Source organism: Zymoseptoria tritici, chromosome 1, assembly GCF_000219625.1.
Source record: "Zymoseptoria tritici IPO323 chromosome 1, whole genome shotgun sequence".
NCBI classification, from domain to species: Eukaryota; Fungi; Ascomycota; class Dothideomycetes; order Mycosphaerellales; family Mycosphaerellaceae; genus Zymoseptoria; species Zymoseptoria tritici.
Genome location: NC_018218.1, coordinates 1,385,134 through 1,406,432, shown reverse-complemented (window position 1 = coordinate 1,406,432; position 21,299 = coordinate 1,385,134). Strand labels below are relative to the sequence as shown.

At 54.1% G+C, this 21,299-nt stretch overlaps 8 protein-coding genes across 8 annotated transcripts; 2 read left to right on the top strand and 6 right to left on the bottom strand.

Moving 5' to 3' along the window:
• Positions 1-432: 432 nt before the first annotated feature.
• MYCGRDRAFT_34973 (uncharacterized protein) lies at positions 433-1,953 on the bottom strand (the record flags this gene model as incomplete). Its single annotated transcript, XM_003855984.1, has 1 exon — positions 433-1,953. The coding sequence occupies one exon, from the start codon at positions 1,951-1,953 to the stop codon at positions 433-435; it is 1,521 nt and encodes a 506-aa protein (XP_003856032.1).
• A 228-nt stretch (positions 1,954-2,181) lies between these two features.
• On the bottom strand, positions 2,182-4,178 carry MYCGRDRAFT_65330 (uncharacterized protein; the record flags this gene model as incomplete). Its single annotated transcript, XM_003855983.1, has 2 exons — positions 2,182-3,936; positions 3,989-4,178. The coding sequence occupies 2 exons, from the start codon at positions 4,157-4,159 to the stop codon at positions 2,182-2,184; spliced, it is 1,926 nt and encodes a 641-aa protein (XP_003856031.1).
• A 306-nt stretch (positions 4,179-4,484) lies between these two features.
• On the bottom strand, positions 4,485-5,652 carry MYCGRDRAFT_88946 (uncharacterized protein; the record flags this gene model as incomplete). Its single annotated transcript, XM_003855982.1, has 2 exons — positions 4,485-5,306; positions 5,359-5,652. The coding sequence occupies 2 exons, from the start codon at positions 5,650-5,652 to the stop codon at positions 4,485-4,487; spliced, it is 1,116 nt and encodes a 371-aa protein (XP_003856030.1).
• A 2,113-nt stretch (positions 5,653-7,765) lies between these two features.
• On the bottom strand, positions 7,766-8,159 carry MYCGRDRAFT_102139 (uncharacterized protein; the record flags this gene model as incomplete). Its single annotated transcript, XM_003855981.1, has 1 exon — positions 7,766-8,159. A coding segment is annotated over one exon (392 nt), but the record flags the coding sequence as incomplete, so codon positions are not given.
• Positions 8,160-10,863: 2,704 nt separating this feature from the next.
• MYCGRDRAFT_88944 (uncharacterized protein) lies at positions 10,864-12,168 on the top strand (the record flags this gene model as incomplete). Its single annotated transcript, XM_003857581.1, has 2 exons — positions 10,864-10,982; positions 11,079-12,168. 2 exons carry the CDS (start codon positions 10,864-10,866, stop codon positions 12,166-12,168), a joined length of 1,209 nt encoding a protein of 402 aa, XP_003857629.1.
• A 1,429-nt stretch (positions 12,169-13,597) lies between these two features.
• MYCGRDRAFT_52272 (uncharacterized protein) lies at positions 13,598-15,089 on the bottom strand (the record flags this gene model as incomplete). Its single annotated transcript, XM_003855980.1, has 3 exons — positions 13,598-13,852; positions 13,977-14,679; positions 14,734-15,089. Coding segments are annotated over 3 exons (1,050 nt in total), but the record flags the coding sequence as incomplete, so codon positions are not given.
• A 1,064-nt stretch (positions 15,090-16,153) lies between these two features.
• On the bottom strand, positions 16,154-18,649 carry MYCGRDRAFT_52269 (uncharacterized protein; the record flags this gene model as incomplete). Its single annotated transcript, XM_003855979.1, has 2 exons — positions 16,154-16,846; positions 16,919-18,649. Coding segments are annotated over 2 exons (2,325 nt in total), but the record flags the coding sequence as incomplete, so codon positions are not given.
• A 924-nt stretch (positions 18,650-19,573) lies between these two features.
• MYCGRDRAFT_106918 (uncharacterized protein) lies at positions 19,574-20,879 on the top strand (the record flags this gene model as incomplete). Its single annotated transcript, XM_003857582.1, has 1 exon — positions 19,574-20,879. The coding sequence occupies one exon, from the start codon at positions 19,830-19,832 to the stop codon at positions 20,877-20,879; it is 1,050 nt and encodes a 349-aa protein (XP_003857630.1).
• Between the last annotated feature and the right edge of the window lie 420 nt (positions 20,880-21,299).

The window sequence follows — 21,299 nt, the reverse complement described above, 5'->3', positions numbered from 1 at the left end:
ACTTCGCGAAATGAACCGCGAATTCGTAACTGCCGGCTGCAACTCCTGCCGGATCGACTCCTGACGGTATGTCGGCTAATCAACCAGATCTGCACCACGTTGGCGCGACGCACTGCAACTCCACAGCAGCAAGACAGGGAATCCTCGGCAGTCGTGATCTGGTACCGGTAGGACCAGAATCCGCGGGTCGCACGACATTCGTGCTGACCAGGTAGTACGCCAAGTCGCGGAGGACCCAGCAGTTGGGAGGGCGCCGACATACTTCCGAGTCCGTCGCGCGAGCGAACGATGCTGTGGCTGGGAAAATGTGCAGAGCCGTGGCGCGACCGTCGCACAGAAATGGCGGTCAGCGGAAGGATGTTGAAATCTGCTTTCGGAATACGCCTTGACCTTCGGGTTGTTTGACATGAACGAGAAAGTGGTGTGGGTTCCTCATTTCCGCTTCGCTGATGACTTGCGTTCGATGGTAGCGATATTGCCAGGCATGTATTGCCTGAGCACCTCGGGCACCCGCAGGACATTCGTTGCGTCGTCCCAGTGGTTCTCCAGTATGCACGCCAGGACTCGAGGAATGGCCATAGCGGTGCCATTGAGGGTGTGTGGCCATCCAAGTTTTCCGGCGCCTGCTTGTTTGAGACGAGTACCCAGGCGGCGTGCTTGGTAGTCTGTGCAGATTGACGCGGATGTCACCTCGCCGTAGCCAGAGTTGATGGCCCCACGGGAGGGAAAGAATGCCTCGATATCAATTTTTCTTGTGGCACTCGCTCCGAGGTCGGCGGTGGGCATTTCGAGGACTTTCGCGTGCAGACCGAGAGAGGTCAGGATCTCTCGCTGTATGTCTATCATCTCTTCGAACACTTTGTCTGTTTGAGACCCGCTTGATGCTGAACCGCCGAAGCGATCTCCTTCCGGGTCTGTGCTCGGTGCTGACCATGCAAACATTTCGACTTTGGTGAATTCGTGCACGCGGTAGAGGCCTTTCGTGTCGACTCCTCTGGCGCCGGCCTCTGCGCGGTAGCACCTAGACGGTCCAATGACTTTCAAAGGCAGGTCTCTGCTATCGAGCGTCTTATTGACCTGCGTTCCAGCGAAAGGGATCTCGGCCGTTCCTGTCAGGACCAGTGATGGCTTTTCTCCACTCTTCTCATGTTCGTGCTGCGCTATGTTGTAGATTTGCGTTTCGCCGTTCTGGTCCCTAGGCATGAACCCACAGGCGCTGGCGATATGAGAGTATACCAATGATGGAGGCGTCATGACGTTCCAGCCTCGTTTCATGGCGACCGATAGAGCGTACTGAATCAATGCTTGTTCGAGCAGAGAGCCTTCATGCTTGAGAAAGTACCACCCCCAACCACTTGTGATAGAGCTGGCTTCGAAGTCGAGAATGTCCAGCTCCTTACCAATGTCTACATGGCTTTTGGTCGTTAGACCTTCGGGACGCTCGTTGATGACATCGACCACTGACGGCTCTTCTCCCACAGGTGTATGCAACGAGCTCAAGTTCGGAAGCTCCAATGCCAAACGCTCCATCTCTTCTTGCATCTCCTTATCCTCTACATCGTATTTCGCCAGCCGAGCCTTCAAGCTTTTCGCCTCTTCTAGCAACGCACTTTTGCTCTCAGCTCCGGCGACCTCTGCACTGCCTTTCGCTGCATGTCGGCCCATCTCCTTTCCAATATCATTGCTCCTCTGACGAAGCTTCACCACCTCTCTTTGCGCTGCCACAAGCTTCTCGTGGAGCTCCAGTATTCGCCATCCATTCCCCGCGACAGGCGCATAGTTCCGATCGATGCTGTTCTGCTCGTACAGTCCTGGTGCATTGCGAATGTGCTTCAGGTCGAGCACGGGTTTCGGCGCGAATGAGGGACGAGTGTACAATCTTCTGTACACATTGCTTGACCTGGAGGTTAGCACGCTGCGCCGACAGCTTGTGCTAAGATAGGACGCGCTCATGTCGCATGATTGACTGAAGTTGGTGTCGAAGATGCGAAGTTCGAGGTCATCGGCTAAACTTGCTACTACGCCAATCTGGCACGCCGGCACGTGCACCGCGCTCTTGGGAAACAGGACCGTCGATGTTGACGTGGATTCGATGTGAACGGCATGCATTAAAGAGACGTCAACGTGGGTTGTCTTCTCATCAAGTCGAACGGCATAGACTACTCTGCCCTCTATTCACGACTATTCGAATCCCTCGAAGCTATCCTCAGCATCTTCGGCGTTTTTGGCTTTGACCTTCGCAATCAGGTCATCCAACTCCTTCTGACGCACTTTGTCCGCCTCGCTCATCTTCGCATTACCCTCAGCCTTCCGTCGGACCTCCTTCTTCTCCCTTCTCCCCTCCTTGACAGCCTTCGCCTCCTTCTGACTGCTCCAAGCATTGTCCTTTCTCCGCTTCGCATCGGCTCCTGCGCCTCCTTTGTTCTTTGGCAGATCCGGTTTCTCACCGCGAGCGAACGCATCGATTATAGCACGGCGCTTGGCCTCTTTCACCTTGTCGACGTAGGCCACGCTATTCAAGTCGAAGTCTGCTGGTAAATCGAGGTCCAATCTGCGATCTTCTCGAGCTTGTGGGAAGTACTTCTTCAGCTCGGGCATCTTCGGCCAACGCAGCAGTCCCCAGGCCTTGCCCATCTCCGGCCAGTCGATCTTCCGTACATTGAAGATGTCTGTAGGAAGGGTCTTGCTGTATGCCATTATCGAGCTGACAAATGCTTTTTGTGATCGGTCGTGCCACTCACGCTTTTCTCTGAGTAGCTTCCGGATAGTATCGATAGTGTTTGCTATCTCCTCCTGAGAGACCGAAGAAGTGATGGGATAAGGCTCCAGTCTCGTTCCTTGAAGCTCCAAATATTTGACATAGTCGTTCTCGCTGCCTTCGTTGAGAAATGTCACCGCCATGCCTCTTTTCCCGGCTCGTCCGGAGCGTCCACAACGATGAATGAAGTCCTTCGGCTGGCTAGGAGGATCGAGTTGAACAACAAGATCAATGTCGGGAATGTCGATACCTCGCGCCAATACATCTGTAGTAAGCAGGATCGCTGGTGAAGTTGTGTCTCGGAATCGGTTCAAGTTCTTGATCCGGATGGCTGATTTGTGATCTCCATGTAATGGGAACACTTGTACACCCAGTATTTCGGGAAGCACATGACTCCAGTAGTCGACGCCAGCTCGTGTTGAGACGTACAATATTGTCTTCTCTGCCTTTGTCTCTCGCAGTATTCGATTCAGGTATGGAATTTTCATGGTGGGTTTCGTGATCAGGGAATACAGCTTGAGACTCTCTGGCGTCTTCTTGTCCAGTGCGCCACTTTTGCTCCGAACTTTCGCGCTGATCTTGAAGGGATAGCGCATTCCAACTCTGACGAGCTCGTTCACAGCTTCGGAAACTGATGCGCTGAACAGTCCCGTCCTTCGCTCCTTCGGCACCATCTCCAGAATGCGCTGCAGATCAGGCTGAAAGTTCGGGTCCAAGAGTCTATCGGCCTCATCTAGCACCAGTAGATCAAATAGATGTCTCTTCAAGACCACCTTTGAAGTCTGAAGCACTTCCACTATCCTTCGTGGTGTCCCAATCAAGATGTTCGGATTGATCTTCGAAAAGCTGGCAATATCTTCTGACAGCTTTGCTCGACCCCCAACGAGAAGCTGAGGCACAGCATAAGGTCCAGGCAAAACAACATGCGGCTCCACGTCCGGCATCTCCTCGTCCTCGCTGTCTGGTTCCGGCTCGTCGATCTGCTTCAGAAGTGATGCCGACGGCGGATGGAAATTAAGCAAGCCCATGAGCACATCGTGTATTTGCGTCGCTAGTTCCTTGGTCGGTGCAACAACAATTGAGCGCACATGTCCTTTCTTGTTGGGATCTTCAGCCTTTAGTATTCGCTCCACCAAGGGAATGAGAAAGCTCAGTGTTTTGCCGCTGCCGGTGACCGCCTGCCTCAAAGTTAGTGGTGGATCAACGCTAGACACATCGCGAATAGTATACCTCTACAACCAGATCTTTGTTACCCATCAGCAGCGGAATTGCCATGGCCTGCACTGGTGTGGTTCGAGCAAATCCCATGCTGTGAGTGAAATCCAGTATCCATGTTGACAACTCTGGGGTCAGCGCTTCAAATGACTTCGGCTGCTTCTTCTCCGTCATTTCTGGCTGCATGTCTGCGACTTTCTGAAATTGAGGTATTCCTAGGTGAACGAACGGTCGTGAAGCACATACCGCCCGTGGAAAAAGTTCTGGGTTCGCAAGAGGCTCAAACGGGGCAAGCGCTGCCGAGTGCCGTGGAGACTTTCTTCGTCTTGCCACGATCTCGCCCTCCGTACGATTTCCCCCGACGCAGAGTACCTAGGCACACGACCTTCAACATCTCAGCCTCACACAGTTTGTGCAGTGGAGAGACATCAGCGGAGAAGTGTGCATATCCGTGAAGGAACATTGTCTTCTGTATTCTATTATCTGTCGTTGTCTGCTACAAGCCGTCCTATCACGGCTTCGCCTGCTTATTGTCCAGTTCCACCTTGCTGTACCAGACCGCACCCAAGATTGTGATGATCATGCCAATGCCGTTGACCACACCAACCTCCACATGAAACAACACGATTCCGAACAGAATCGTAAGGGCTTGCTTGACGTTGCCACACACGGTGATCGTCAGCGCGCCGGCCATTTTGTTGGCCTGGAATCCCACTATGTTGAGGAGGAACGCCGTGATTGCGTTGATCAGTAAGTGTGCGCCGAAATCTGTCGAGAATGTTCCATCGAGGTAGGCTGTTCGGAGCTTACTGACCTCGCCAGTCATGAACGCATATGCAACGCATTGGATGGCGGCGAGCGGCGACATTCGTAGCAGGATCTCCAGCGCCGATAGCTTGAGGGAACCGGTCATGAGTCGGTTGGATGCCACAGTCTTTACCGATGCCAGAACGACTCCCAGTAGAGTCAAGGCAGAGCCAAGAATCGTAGCATTGTAGTCTCCAGCAGTCGCAACCGCACACCCGAAGATGAGCGGAATCATGGTGAAGTATGTCATTGTCGCATACTCTCGTCCGTAAACCCAGCGGTAGATCAAGATCGTGACCACTGGACATGTCGATCGCATGATTTGATGGAAGGGAACGGAAACCATGGCCAGGGAGACGTTGGAGATTGCAATGTTGATCGTGAATAGAAGCGAGAAGGCAACGAGAACCATCTGCTCTCTCTTCCCGAGGTGACTGAGCTTCAAATAGCCAGTCCCGAGCATGGCAAGAGAACCGATCGATGTCGCGGAAGCATGCAATGCGGTGAGGAGCCATGGAAAACGAGCCTGAGACAGATCAGTATGTAGCGTGGGAAATTGTGCCTTCGTCCGTGCTTACCCTGGTCAACACAGCTTTGTTGGACAGCGTGAGGAACAGATTCAAGGTCATGTATGCGGCCAGGAAAAGCAGCTTCGCTTGTGTCGATACGTAGTTCTCCGGAGCGATGATTCCTTGGGATTCCACATCACGATCGTCGACTTCTAGAATTCCGTCCGTCGGTTTGTGTGTAAATTCTTCGCTGGATCGTCCACTCGAGTGCTCCTTCCATGATTCTGACAGGGAAGATCTCACGCCGTCATCCAAGGAGACCTTTTCCTCGTCTGTGTCGTAGTTTGTGGTAGGCTTCTGCATTTCGGGCTGCCTGTGGGACCGCAGCGATAGAGAGATTCACCTGCTACTATTAGCAGAAAGGAAGGGCAGGTGACCACGCCAGGGCCATCGGTGAATATATCCTAAGGACATGGCTGCAGACATCAGCCCCAGTAGGCGCTGGGCAGTTACACTGGGCATTCGTTTCCTGGACAAAGACCTGCGCGCCACGGTGGCACGTCTTATGCCGTGTCGGCTACCACGGACGTCGTCGCGCTGCTTGGCGGGTCATTGAGGAATCGAGGACGGAGTCCGCGGACGTGAAGAGCTTCCAACGCCAATGAGGACGCAGAAGAGATGGAAACAGACGGAAGGAGCGGTCCTCCCGGCATGTTTTGTGCCGCTAGAGAAAGCTTGGTTGCTACGGTGGCCCATAGCGATATGCAGTGCTCATTTCGGCGTCTCAGTCCTCGATCAACAAATTCTTGGACCACTCTGAATGTGAAACTCCGATTGATCTATTGACTGCCTCGGACAGAAATTCCGACCAGACGCGCTTGCCATGGATGACGACTATGATCCACGCGGAAAACCCGACTCTGACATCAACTAAGGCTCTCCTCACGACGAGACAGACTGACACGACTGCCAGGGTGCAGGTCCATGCTGTCACAGTTGACGACCGAAGTGATTCGACCATGCACTCCTGCACGCCGAGAGAAAGAAAGTATGTTCGTGGCCTTCAAGTGGACCGAGCATTGTTGACTGTCTTCTGCTAGTCTACAATTTTGCCGCCCATGCGTTCCGTGCATTCATGCATAATTCGTGATGCATCATCCATATCTCGCGATATCGAAACCTGTATGATGCCGAGTTCCTTGGAAACGTCCCTCATGCCCAAATGCTCATCGCCCTGATCAATTCCTTGCCTAGATGGGGCTCGCCGTGCTCTCCTGTCCGGTAGTGAAGTTGGGCTCTTTGGCCAGCTGCGCATCTCTCGAGTGGAGTTCGAGTAACCAGTAAGCAGCGCGTCGATCTGCGGCGCTGAATTTCGTGCTGACATTCTTGCCAGGGCCAGTACGATCTTGTGGGAGGTCGGTAGCGACAGCCGTCTCGGTTTGAGATCGCTTCCTCTTCTTTGGCGGAGACACAGAAATGTCCGTGTCGTCGCTCTCGCTACCGCTTGAACTTACGATGGATGGTTGCTTGTCGCTTGTTTCGGTGGTCTTTACGGCTTTCTGAAAGCGAGTGCTGCGACGTCTGGCGCTGGGAGCTTCGTCGATCGTGACGGCTTTCGTCTTCTCGGGTTCAGCTGCGCGCCATGACACGGTAGGCGAGTAGCGTGGCTCGGTGAGCAGCGACTTGGACAGAGCGTTGACAGGAGTCTGATACAGCGGCGCAGGAGTGCAGTACCTACTGCTGTTGATACTGGTCCAGCCTGAGCCAGCCATCTCCGGATGCTTGGACTTTGGGGACAGTTCGAGCGGCTCGAGCGCTGTGGCCTTGTGGGAGTAGATCTGGTTGTCCGAATCCGACTCGAATGGCGAGCTCAACTTGAAGTCCGGCTTTTCATCTCTTGCTCGCAGCTGCTTATCCGTTGGTAATGGCTGCGGTGCGCTTCTTGGGATGTTCTGGTATGTCTTGGTATCCTCCTGCGAGCTGCTGCGGCTCTCTTTGCCAGCTTTTGGGCCCGCTACTGAGACCGCGGCGCGGCGAACGATTTCGGGATCGATCTTGAAGCGACCAAACCCTGGATCGTTCGGGCGGAGGCATTCGTCGATGAAGGTCGGACCGAAAATTGGTGTCAACGCCCAGCGAATCGGGTAGCAGAAGGTGAGGCAGACCGCTCTGGCACAGGCGTATGGCATCCAGTATCCTTGTGCCACCAGGGCGCCTCCGGTGATAGAATGAGCAAGCTCCTTCAACCCGGCGTTGGTGGTCAGGGCCTTGGCGGGTGTGGTCTGGAAGGTGTCAGTAACGGCAGAGCTGAACAATGGGACATGAAGACATGCCTTGGACAATTTGCAAGCCTTGAAGAAGGGTGTGATGCGGACCAGACCGATCTGGTAATCCCACATGACAGTGTGCTCCTTCCCAGGATCCTCGGGAACTTTGAAAGTGTACTGAAAGACTATTGGGACCATATCAGCACCATTTCACCAAGCGACGATGGTCAAGGTACGTACCATCGAAAGCGTCTCGGCCGGTCTTGTTCAGGAAGCTCTTCTTCTCACTTGAGTATGGGATGTGGCGGACATAGCATGAGATGAAGTTGCCTTTGCTACCTGATGGATAGACGGAGAACTCTTTGTGCTTTTGAGCGAGTTCGATCTGTTGTTGGGTCGTGAGGGATGTGCTCCTCTCGGAGCATTCGTAGGGTGGGTAGTTGACCTGTCCTCTGACGGTACCACGCGAGAAGACGGCGGCATCCTTGACAAGCTTTTGACGCTTTGCAGGCGAAGATGCGAATGGAGTCTCTGAACGAGGTGTTGGTGCCGCCGTGGAACTATGGCTGGTGTAGGCTGGTGTGGTAGGTGGGCTGGCCATCGCAATGCCGCGGAAGTTGGTGCTGTCAGACATTGGGTTGAGCAGTGAGTGTATCTTGAGCATAGTCGCCGTGGCTGGGTGAGGTTGCTGTTCGGGTGGTACACTCAAACGATGAGTATCGGAGCAGGGAGATGGAAACGACATGGCTCGGAGGTGGCGGGGAAGTTTGGTGCAGATGAAAGAGGACGACGTCGTAGTCCTGCGAGTGAGCGGTGAAGCACGCCCAGGAACGACGTCGGGGCACGTCTTTTAACGCATCGAGAATCGATGCAACTAGAAGCGATGCAGCATGCATCTCTCTGGCCTGCATCGACCACCACCAACCAAAGAGATCGTGGCCGCGGCCCGAATGTCTTGCATCTGCACGCAGTTGACAGGCTAGCAATGGCAAAGAAAGCAGAGGTACGACGCGGACTGCTCGGCGGACCGCGATATACGGGCGGACCCAGGCGGCGGACATGAGCTCCATGCAGGAAACCTCTTTGCCATGGCCCAGCCGCCGAACGATCTGATGCGAAGTTTGCAGAGTGGGACAAAGCGAGTGTCTCAAATCTGCTTGCTCGATTGGCTACGCTAAAGACCAAGCACATCCGCGTTTGCAAGCCTCGCAGCAATACGGCTATGCGTCAAGTTCGTTTGGCCATCGATCCGCATCGCCATTGACCTGGAAACTCCGATCCTTGAACAAAGCTACGGCGAATTTGCTGAGGAGGCGATCGATGCTGGTCTGTCCCAATGTCCAGGAGTGTATCGTGGCAATCTGGGTAACTCTTGACGAGAGACAGGCATCGAGCAAACGTAGCAAGCGAGGATTCCACATTCTGGTGATCGTCGATGCCTGTGCTTTGATGTCTGTTGGCTCAACGACCACTCTGGGATGGACACAGACCATCATGGAGTCACCGTCCTAGATGTCTCATCTGGGAAGCGATGGTCTGGCATTGATGCAGTATCTAGCGGCTGTCGTTGGCTTAGAGCAGGGTCGCGGTGCCACTTGGCAGGGGTTGCGTGATCGAACCAGGAACTTACCCGGTCGTCGGAACGTGGCAGACGAACGACTTTGGCTTCCATGCCTCGCATCCGCAGCTTCTTTTTCTTCAACGGCAGGCCATGAGATGCTACCGTAGCACATCCCTGGACCGACGCTGACATGCGAACATGACAGGTTAGTGATACAAATCTTGGTGTTTGATTGCACTAGCACTCGCCAAACACATCGCTCGCACCCAACAACGCCACGCCCATGCACGAGGCGGGTGTTCGCATGAGGTCGCCGGGAAATTCAGACCGAGCCTTGAATTATCCGTCCGAGCGTGCCGAAGCCCAGTCAAACATTTTGATGGGCATAATTCTGGATCTCGGGGACCATACAATCACAGGCATCTCAAGCTCGGTCTAGGACTCGAACGCCCGCGCCGAGGCACACAACGAATTGAGAGGATGGTGCTTGGTGTTTGCAAACTTCTTTCCCAATCCGCGAGCAGGTTCATCGTGGATGACGAGCTCTCTGATGATGGTCTCCGTCACCGCCTTTCAAGACGCTGAGACCCACAGGAGTTCCAATGATCAATCTCAGGTAGGAACGAGATCAGCGTTACGGCGTCTCTAGAACTACATCACGGCAGCCATCCGAGGGCAGGCCCTGATTTCAAGTTCACCGCTGTGCCCGAGTCTGCGGCCATTCGGTCGGGGGACAGACCAGGGCCTGGTGCACTAACGGGAGGCTGCAGCGAATTGCATCGCGGAGGGGCTGTGCGACCAATCTGTCAAGAAACCAGTGGGACAGATTATCCACTCAGCGTGGATGGATCCCTTGCACTGCTGGATGTTCGAGATTGAGTTGTGCATGTCGTGTTGAACGACGTTGCTCACACGGCCTGGAGAGCGACGTTAAGCCAAGCATCAGCATGGATAGCGTCATTTGGCCCCACTTTTTCTTGAACCTTCGCAGATGAATGTATGCCTCTCGCTTGCATTGAGAAGCACACTCAGACGAAGGACCTCCGTCAACGACACCATGGCGAAGACTACGAGCTGGCGTATTCATCCGAAGGCAATACATACAGAATGGTCGCTGTCAAAGAAGCGGATCTGAATATTTCATCGCCGAAAGAGGAGCTAATGTACCTAGGTGGTGCAGTCCCTCTTCGTTGACAGGCACGTACCATTGGACCTGGCTTCTTCAAGGCGGACAATACGCTCACCGCATGCCATTGAGAGGGCCCATGGTGTTGTGTGGACCCACGATTTCGTTTAAAAACACTCGTCGAGGGGTTGCTTGTCCTGAGCTTGCTGTGGTCAAGGGCAGCAGAAGAGGACTGCTCCAGTCTGATCGTGATGCGATTGAGATGCGATACACTGCTATTGATTGGTCATGTGTTTGCCAGGTATACAGGACTCGAATTGCACGTGCTACAATGTTGAAGCCGAATTCAGATTCACCCACGAGCTGACAGCTGCTTTGACGGCATTCACATGAGAACATGTTCACCCATGACAGATGCTTGGATACGCATGACTGACCGTGCACTGCTTCTTCGACCATTATCTCAACCTTCAACGAACCTTTTCACTCTGCAACCTACACTCGACAACCCACATTCGACAACTCACACTTGGCAAGACATACGCAACGGCATACACTCAACAGCATACACGCAACAAAATACACGCAACATCACCTGACCCATCCTCTCGCGGCACAACATGGTTTCTCTCAAAGCCGCCGTCTTCGTGTTTACACTGAGCCTCGGCATTGGAAGCCACGCCACGAGCATCGCCTCCTGGTCGAACCACACCGCCGTCCAGATCACGAAGACTCTTCCGTACGCCCCTGCATCCGGTAGCGTCGTTCTACAGGAGCCCTTCTCAGTGCAAATCAGCTCAATCTCTTCGACTACCAGTACTGCCACCCTCCTCAGCTCAGTGGGATCGACCACAGTCGGAGATGCGACTGTAACGGATTTTCCAGCCTCCATGGCCAACTCCGAAACTCTGTCGTCAGGTACCAGTAGTTTGCCTGCATCCAATTCAAGCAATACTCAAGAGATGGTCAGCAGCTCGATGTCAGGATTCACAGCGATCTCTTCAGAGAGTGTCCTCTCCACGAGCATTTCGAACGTTTCCGCACTCCAACAGGCGAGCGACTCGTTCTGGGGAGCGATGGTGCCAACGTCAAGCTTTTCCAGCATCTCCATTCTCATCTCCTCGGACGTCTCTCTGCTTCTGACTGCAAGTTCCTCGTCGATGTCGGTCCCGGCGCCGACATCCGACACGGTATCCTCGACAGCTTCAACTGGAAGCGATGCCTCCTCCTCCTCGGGCACGGCCATCGATTTTACAACCCAGCAGACTGATAGTTCGATCTCGGAACAAGCCACTACGTACGCCAACTCGTCCAGCGCTGTCGTGTCTTCTACCACTTCACTCGCCGAGGTATGGACTACTGTCCCCTTGGTCATTCCGGTGCCAAGTTCAGCGTTCAGCAACGCTGCTACTACCTTCAGCAGCAACCCAGTGCTTCAGGCCACCAGTCAGATGCCAACCTCTGTGGATGCTGTTGCTCCATCATCAGTGGCAAGCACAATCACAATGACGACCTTTGTCACGACTCGGACTGTTGGCTACCAAGAGACCTCCTTCGTCACAATCACCGTCAGTACTCCACCAGCAACCGCAGTCCTGACCAAGAGAGAAGTTTGCACGGCTCCCGGTGGTCTTCTCTACGATTGTGGTCCCGTCCCACCCAAGGCAGAACCAATCGAGTGGTGGGCCGACAAGGAAGCCGTCGCGGAGATTCTCGACTTCTTGGAGCACCTGTGGGCCCACATGCCGCCGCCCGCACAGCAAGTGGCCGTAGTGCCCGCCAAAAGGGACGTGTGCACGACCAATGGCCTCCTGTTCGACTGCGGCACCCCAACTAAGCCGACGCCAACTCCAGATGCGGCCGCCGCAGCCGCCGCCGCTATCATGTCGATCTTGCAAAATCTGCCTCCGTCGCCGCCGAACTGATACAGTCGTTCCATTCACTCAACAGGAGCTCGACTTGCTGCCCATGCAGACGCTCGCTTTGGTCAGGGGTCTTGCCCAATTTTGCAGTGGGTCGTTTTTCGTTCATCACATCGCCGGGAATGGTGATCAGAGGCAGCTGCTGACTCTCTCATTTCATCCTCGTATCTGGTTCCTCGAGCATGTAGCAGAGAACTTGCGACAGTTCGACTTTGCAGTACCGTAGCTACAAATATCCGAGCATTCATATCTGCAGTCACGCACACTGCAACAATGTGAACTTGCCATGCTCGAGAAAATGTGCTTTGACGTATCGCCACATGACTAGCGCAACTCACCTACCTGAGCAGGACAATTCGGTAACGACAACAGGTGTTGTAGCAGCAAGAGATAGCAAGAACTTACAACATAGCCGAACAGCTGAGCGGAGAGCACAGGCCGGCCGTATCCTCATGATTTGGTGATAGTGTGTTGACGGATATATACGGAAAAATCGCCAGCTAGAATCGTATGTCCATCGATATTGCACTCTTTACGCCAGTCGCTTGAACGCAGCAAATCGTTCAAATCAAAAATGTATTCTCAGACATCGCAAGCCCGGGTATCTTCCCATCCAGAACGCCAGTGAGATCAAAAGTCCTTCCGCGTACATGCTTTATTGCGGCGTTGCCAGCCCACCGGGATCGTGTAGGACCATGTCATCAGGTCCACCGCCCTGCCGTGAGATCGATCTGGACGTTCTGGCCGCTTGCCTATTTCGTTTCAGCATTTCTTGAAGTCCAATCGCGGAGCGGTCCTGTGGGGTATCATCCGATAGCAGAGATCCGACATCTTCCAGTTCGATGTCTTCTACTGCGGTGTCCCGAACGGTGGCAACCGATCGCCGGGAGGAATTTTCGAGTAGTCCACCTGCATCTTGTAGAGTCATGCTCGTCTCGTGTCGTTCCACAGCGGGCACGAGGACTCCAATCGGGGCTTTGGGCTGAGGGGAGCGATCACGTATGCGGTTGTGATGGTGCCAGAATGCTTCGTGGTGTAGTCGAGGCGACAGCCGGCCATTTTGACGCTCGTTGCCGCCACTGTTGTTTGAGATGCCTCCTACATCTTGTAGGAACGCTCGAGAACCAGACGAGGATGAAGCACGTTCATGTGAGATGGTGAAGTCCTGCGTGATAATGATGGGTCCAGGCGAGTCGATCGCGATGGAAGGAGAGTGCGGTTTTGAGCGAGGCGACTCGGTCTCCAGCAGATTGCCCACGTCACTAAAGCTGACGCTCTGTGTTCTGCGCTGCGCGAGAGCCAGGGTTGGTTTCTTGTGATAATGATCCTCGTGTGTAGAGTTGTCGCTGTCGCTGTCGCGCTCGACCTTTTCTCCCTTCGAGGTCACGTTTCGGGCGACTTGACTTCTGCCTCCGTTTTGCTCGGCTGCAGAAAGCGCTTGCGGGGCTGGTCGAGGAGTAATGGAATGTTTGCGTTGCAGATGCCCTGGTATACCGTATCCCACGGATCGGAAAAGGTCCTCGTCACTCTCAATCTGATGGATAGTCGGGAGGGTAGGTCGTCTCGCGGAGGCTCGCTCCATACTGTCCGTAGTACTGTATGGCTTATACTTCTTCTTCTTCTCACCCTTATCTCGAAGGAAAGATCCCAGCGTGACAGCATTGGCGACGAAGGCAGATGCTAGAATCTGTGGATCATAGAATCAGCCATCCTTCAATAAAGTGAAACATCGCCGCAGACTCGAGGCCTGAGGACGGGATCTGTAACACAGTGTCGAGCTGAGCTACAGGCCACCTCCGATATTGTCTTACCTCTGCGCTCGCCCATACGGTGCGATACTGCTGTCGACCACCAGTCTCAACGACCTCCGGCATTCGCGTTGCTGTGACACCTATTAGGATGACCGACAAGCTGAACAAGGAGACCATCTGCAGCTTGCGCTGCCAGCTCTGTCCAGATCTCAGAACGACCGGTATAGGAAATGCGATGAGCACAATATCCGTGATGATGTCGCACGTTCCCATGGTTATGAGCTGCGCGAAGCCTTTCCGACATTGAGGACCAGGATCCGGTACAACCTGCCAGTACTTCTCGAAATCGTTGCACTCCGTCAAGGTAGCCACGACGACCGCACCGAATGTTAGGAAAAGAAATATGCGGATGCCCTGGAGTGTGATCTCGTAACTTCGTCGCCAGATTCGAATGGTGATGCGCTTGAGAAATTCCGAGACGGTAAGTTTAGAAAGCCATATGAACATGGCATAGAATATTCGGGAGGCAAGGACCATTCGCGAGCCGATAGACCTCTTGTATATCTCGTCCTCTGTAAAGGAAAAGTTGACAGTGTCGACGTTATTCGTGCCATATGTCAACACAAAATGGACAAAAACCATGCGTATCCAGAGCGGTGCGAGGGCAATCAACATGATCCAGTCTTCTCGAAAGAATTTATTGTTCCGGACTTTGCGGCCCAGGACTCGAGTGATGATGATGACTGTGGCGAAGCTCGTGCACCTGTACAATAGTGTCAGCATGTCGCACGAACATGGGCCAATTCGGTCTACTCACCACCATGAGAACAGAACTGTCGGCCAATTTTCCATGCGAGACCTGGGCGCCGGCGGGCCCGTTCCCCAGTATTTCTGCCGTGTTTCAAGCATGATGGATACGCAGAGTGGCACGACTCAGCCCTGCAAGGGCTGAGTAGTTCGTCGTCGTCCAGCAGGCGTGTGCGACGTGCAGCGCGTGCAATCAAGAGGCGATTTCGCAGGTGAATCTGGATCCGTGATCGCGTCTCCAAGGATGACGAAGCCGATGTGCCCGAGCATTCCATTGTCCCGTGAAAGACTAGACCGTGGTGTGCGTGCGGAATGCCATAAACATCCTCGCCGATTCCTCAGAGCAGGTACACGCAGATACACGCAGATTCCGAGGAGGTGTCGAGAGTTGGAGTCGTCGCAACCGAGATATGATCCTTCGAGAGAGGCGATAAGGTCTTGCCCCAACGCAGCTTGGCCTCCAACGTTCTCGGCCTTTGAACCACTAGCAGCAAGTCTCCGCGGCCGTTTTTATCGTTACCACGACCTGCGTTCGTCAGCTCTTTGCAGTACTGTAGTTCTAGCGGTCGGCGCACAACAGTATACTGTGAGGCTGTGAGGCTGTGACTTTCTCCAATCTTCATCATGGTCTTGAAACATGCCTTAACTTAACATGGTCACACCTGCCAGTGCACCAAGGGAGGGTGCCGTGAAGGTCGAGTCCCTGCATGAGGTGGCTATTTTTGTGGCTTGCTCCCAGTCAAAAGTCTCCCAGCGCCTTCATCGGCAGATACCTTACGTTCGCATGGGGACAAATCTTGCGCATATCACTGCCATGCGTTGTCTGATCACTGACGTCGGTTCTGCATTTGAAGGCAGGCATGGCCCTGCAAACCTCCCATGTTAATCGCGCAATCTTTGTCAATGCACAGATCTGTGCTTTGACCCACTGGCGCTCAAAATCCACGTGGGTTGGGGAGGCGGGGTTAGTGAAACCAAGGGCACAGCCGGAATCGCCGGATCAACAACTGCTGGGGCTGGAATTCATGAGACACCATTCAGCTGCATAAAGTACACTTTTTGTCGTTTCTATATTCAAGCGTGATCTGCTCGTCGTCATGTTGCTACACACGGCTGACGCAAGCTACACACAGACAAGCCTCTTAGACTGTCGTGTTGTAGTGATCGCCCACGGCATCGCCGTCCCTCTCGGGCATCGCTTCCGCGATCTTGCGATCTTCATCCTCCAGCACTTCCAAGCGTGCCTGCTCGACCTTGTCCGTCGCAGCGATCGCATCCTGTTCCGCAGCCAAGCCGTCCAGCTCCGTCGGCGCAGCACCGATAGTGGCATCGGCAGCTTCCTCCGAGTTGTCGTTCGCGATCTTCTCCTCCAGCTCCTTTGCGTCGTTCCCAGCGGGCAGGCTACCTGTCGAGATGCCATGTTTTGGGTCGCTGTGGTTGATAAGTTCGACTTCTTCGTTGTATATTCTCAGAAGCATTGCACGGCGATCCTCCTTGGGAAGCATCAGGTTCAGGCTGGCCTTGCTTCGCCAAAGTGGTAGTGTCAAAGGCTCTTTGAACTCGTCCTCGCCCGCGTCCGGCGAACCTTCGACACGGAGTACGCAGCAACCCATGCTCAAGTCCTTGACCTGTTCGCCGATCTCGCCGAGGTCCATCCATCCGCCAGATTGTGTTCCGTCCTCGGCGGTGTCAAGCGCGATCTTCGGGAACATCTCCACCAAGAGTTTGCGCAGAGTGCTCTTCTTCGTCAGGTGCACAACTCTCTTCTCGCCCACCCAGCCTTCGATGATGGGAAGACCTTCTGTTTGGATTCTCCATCTGCATATGTCTTGTCCTTGTGCATCTTGCTTCATGAACATCTTGACACCTGCGTGCACGAACTTCATGCCTCGGTTCTCGTTGGCGATGAGGATCTCCTTGACCAACTGAGAAGAGTAGTAGATGCCTTTTACTGGGTCACCAGCTGGATTGCGGACCAAGAAACGGTCCCGTGGGAATGCGTCGTGCAGCTCGTAGAATTTGTAGATGGACAAGAGCTCCGGCTGGTCCGGCGCCAGGAACTTGAACGATTCGACATTGCCGTCTTCGTCCCTTCTTCGCCGTTGCGGGACCGTCGCCACAGGCTGTACTGTTTGCTCACCAGGGGCGACATCCTTAACCTCGTCTGACATCTGCACATCAACATTGCCATCGACCAAGTTCGATCCCGGGTCAACACCACTTGCCTCGAGACTGAGAGCGATACTAGGCGGCACAGGCCTCGTCTCGAGACGATCTGGCACGTCTTCACCCAGCCTGGGCTTCTTCGCGGACTGCGCATCATCGTCACTGGCGGGCGCTACGCGCTTGACACCTGCACCTACAGTGACGTCCTCAGTACCATTTTGCCTCTCGGCGGCTGTAGCATCGTCGGAAGGTCCGCTGGCGACAGTCTTTGGCTCAAGATTTGAGCCACTCGCGACCTCGTCGAGCAGCTCAGTGAAAGCAGTCTGCGGTGCTTCCGGCGCGGAGTATGCCCACGACTTGTTCGCAGACTTGCTCTCTGCCTCAGGCTTGGCGTGAATCTCTCCCAGCTTCTCGAGGGCACAGATGAAGAAGCCACCCGTATCTTGCTGCTGCGGGTAGACGCGCATGCAGTTCTGGAGAGGGATCTCTTCTTCTGGTCCGGGTGGGAACATGCCAGGCACCAGTCTGCTGCCCTCGCCCTCGAATTGCTCGGCTTCTGGCCAGGACTCGAAGATTTCGCCCTTCTTGTTCATGACGCTCCAGTCCGTCAAGCCAGGGTTTCTGAGCAGGCCAGGAAGGCGATCACTGCAGTCCACAAGCTTGACCTTGGATGTGCCTCCGCATCGTTCGATTGCAGAAGCAACAACAGCTTCGTTCTCGACAGGGTTCAGACTACATGTGCTGTAGACTGCGCGACCACCGACCTTCAGCATTTGCAATGATCTGGTGAGAATGCGAACCTGTGTGATGTACAAACCGAGTCCATTTTGCGGTTGCCAGTCCTTCCAGATGTTTGGATTCTTCCGACAGGTACCGTCACCGCTGCACGGGACATCGGCCAGAACGCGATCGAATTTGAGATACCTGCCCAACTTCTGTCCGTTGGAAGTGGTACCGGATGGTAGTGCAATTGAGGGGAACATGGTGGCGTCGTGGTTGGTGACGATCAGATTTGGCGAATTGAGACGCTTGACCTGATGGACCAACATCTGCGCTCGCTGGTAGTTGACATCGTTGGCAACCAGCATTCCAGTCGTCCGACCATAGTCTTCATCAGCGCTCTTCGTACCGTTGGTTTGTTCCTTTGCCTGCTTGATGCCCTTCGCAACACGATCTTCTTCTCCAGCGTGAATGAGTTCGACCAGTTGCGCGCTCTTGCTGCCAGGTGCTGCGCACAGGTCCAAGACTGTGTGGTGTGGTTGAACGTCCAACAGCATTGGTGGTATCATACTGACCTCCTCTTGTCTGCTGATATTTCCCACACCCGTCTCACTGACCAAAAACTTTTGGAACTCTTTGAATGGTTCGTATTTGCGCACGACGTTTTTCGGGGTAGCCATGCTGTATGCGAGACCATCTGGATACCATGGCATCTGCTTGGGAAGCTCGACTGGACGGCCATCATGCTTGATCTCGCGGATCACAGGGAAGAATCGATTGACGAGGTTGTCGCGAACGCTCAGCGCATGGCCTTTGGATCCAGTGAAACGAAATGAGTTGGGCAGTTCCTTTTTGAGAGCAGCCCAGAAAGCATCTCGTTCTGGACCAGCTGGTACGATGTTGATGGTGTTGTAGAATCGCTCGAATTTCTCGTTGGACATGTCGATATCGTTGAAGGAGACTCGATTGTCGGCATATTGTCGCTGGCCACCTCCTCCACCACCGCCTCTGCCACGGCCGCCTCCACCGCCGCGACCGCGGCCTCTACCTCCGCGTCCACCGCCACCTTTCTTGTTTCCTCGGGGCATTATCGCTGTAAGAAGCGTTAATGCGGATGTTGTGCGAGGAAGAAGTGTCGCGCGGTGCACAGAACAGAATTTTGAATCGCAGCTTCCCAAAAGGTTGGTTACGCCATTGGTCCAAGCTTGAACTTCAATGCCGGACTTCACTCTCGTCTTTCACATGAAGACAGAATCAACAATGCACTGTAGTCGCCGAAATGGCCGCAGCGCGCACGCCATTGAGCACTCTCTGCAGATCTTTCTACCATTGAATCGACCGGATGTCAATGTCAATGCCCTTGGTCGTGGTCTCATCGTCTTGCCTTGCTTGGCACGCGATGCGTGAGATGGCTGGAGAACGACATGGATGAAACATCTGCGGCAAGCCACAGAACTTGTGTCTCTCAATCGTCCCGCACAGACTCGCGATAAATTGTGCAAGCGACAACTTCAATGTCAAGATGCTACGGTGCCGCCATTAAGGTAGTGAAGACACCTCTCTCGTGTCTATTCTCGTGGACGATCCGAGCTGCTGTTGTGCATACAGTCTCTATTCGTGTTGCTACGTTGCTCACGCAGCATCGACCGCGCACAAGTATATGCTAGAAAGTCATACTCTAACATAGTAGCTCTTCTTCACAAATGTGGCCTTCGACTTCTTGCATTCGTCCACAAGGGCAAGGCGCATACCTTATTCGTCCACAATTCTGATTCGTCCAGCTCCACGGATGGGTCTGCGGCTAAGGCGGGATGATCCTCGCTTACACTTTGAGTTAGGTCGTTCCTGCCCTGACCACTTCTCGTCTTTCGTTGTTTCCGCTTCCCAGTTCCAGACTTCCAGACTTCTTCCTTCTCGACCTTTCACCTCATCACTTGCAGCAACAACATCTTCGCTTCTTCGCCTCCAGCAATCTCATCGGCGCATTTGACACAAATTATTCCTTCGAGCAACGACGCCATCACTACAAACGTCAACCTTCGAATCATCACGCGACAATATCACCACCAACTATACCCCACAAGACTCATCTGCAAGGCTGGACCAGCAGACCTCACCGCTTCGAATCGCCGACAACGACACTTCACCAATTCCAACATAGGTGGCTCACAAGCCCTCACTGAGCTCGTTCTCAGCTTGCACCAGCAGGTTAAGCCTTTGATGTTGCTAGACCATCTAACAGACGCAGCTGCCTTTGAAATGTCCTCGAGGAGTTTCTTCACTCCGTCTCCAACCGTCGTCATGCCAGCCGCACCACCTCAGCAGTACTTCGCCAGCACTCACCATCCCGGACAAAACAGCATCGGCTCTGCATTCACCACCAACGGCAACACTCCTTCCACCAACGGCTTCACCAATCCATTCACTTCCAATGCCACCACTCCGGGCTCGATCGCAGGACGCAAACGCTCGAGAGGCGACATCTTCGATGATGACGAGGACTCTGGACCACATGCCGACGGATCGATCGCTACTCCGAACGCCGACGAAATCGCAAAGCCACGAGGCAAGCCAGTCTACGGTCCTGGAATGACTCTCATCTATCCCGAAGACCCGGGCTATGCAGCAGCAGCTGAATCGCAATCTGGAACGTGGGTCGAGGAGGACGCGGAGCGACAGCCATTCAAGCTTGCGAGCATCAAGCGACCGTCTGTCACGAGCCGCAAATCGCAACGCATGGACTCGCGAGCCACTCTGCCCGGCGCCGACGACCTTGCGCAACTCGTACTTCCAGCGCAAATGCGTGAGGTCACGACCGAGCCACTCATCGACGAAACCACACGCTCGCTGGGCATCAGCTGGACACGCATGGATCGATCCGAGGCGCTTCAGATCAACCAGAGAGCCTACTCGAAGTGGATCCAAAACCACTACCCGCGTCTGACCGATGTTAGCATCTGGTTTGAGAACAGCGCAATGCCTGCTTACCTCGTGGCGGCAAAGAATGCATACAACGGCCAGCACGAGTACTACATCTTCGCCAACGACCTCACCGAAGCCCAGTTGGTGACCACCGACCCGAGTCAACTGATTCCTCGGCTCAAGATGCTTCCGGCTCTTCATCTTGCCGCTCCTGGTGGTTTGATCAAGGCTGAGACCGACCCCATCACTGCGGCTCAGAACGAAAACAACATACAGACCGGCTTGGCCGTATCGTACGAGGAGCAGCCCGCTGGTGGTTGTGCTGCTCACGCTATGGAGCTGGACTGATTGCTGTTCCGCTCTGGCGGTGTTACTTTGCCGGTGTACTATTACTGAAAGTTCCGTCTGTGAGCAGCTGCGACATGAGGTGGCAGTCCGCGCCGGTGGCGCTTGAGTCGACACTCATTCTGTCCCATGCTGCCGCGAGCTCTTCGCTGTAGAGCCTGTGATTCGTTGTTACTCACATACGTATTATGATAGATACGAATAAAACTGTTCCCAATCTCGTTCTCCAATAGACCGTGGCTTGTCATTTTGTGAATTGATTAGGCGGATGATATTGATAAGAAGCCAGATTAATGTACACACTGCTGGACGCGGTGAACTCTGAGACCCTCATTGGTAGTAAAAATGCATCGAACAAAGAAGAGTGCAGGAGAGAAGTGACTTCGAAGGATGAAGGTTGAAAGGGTCGCTGTCACTGACGTT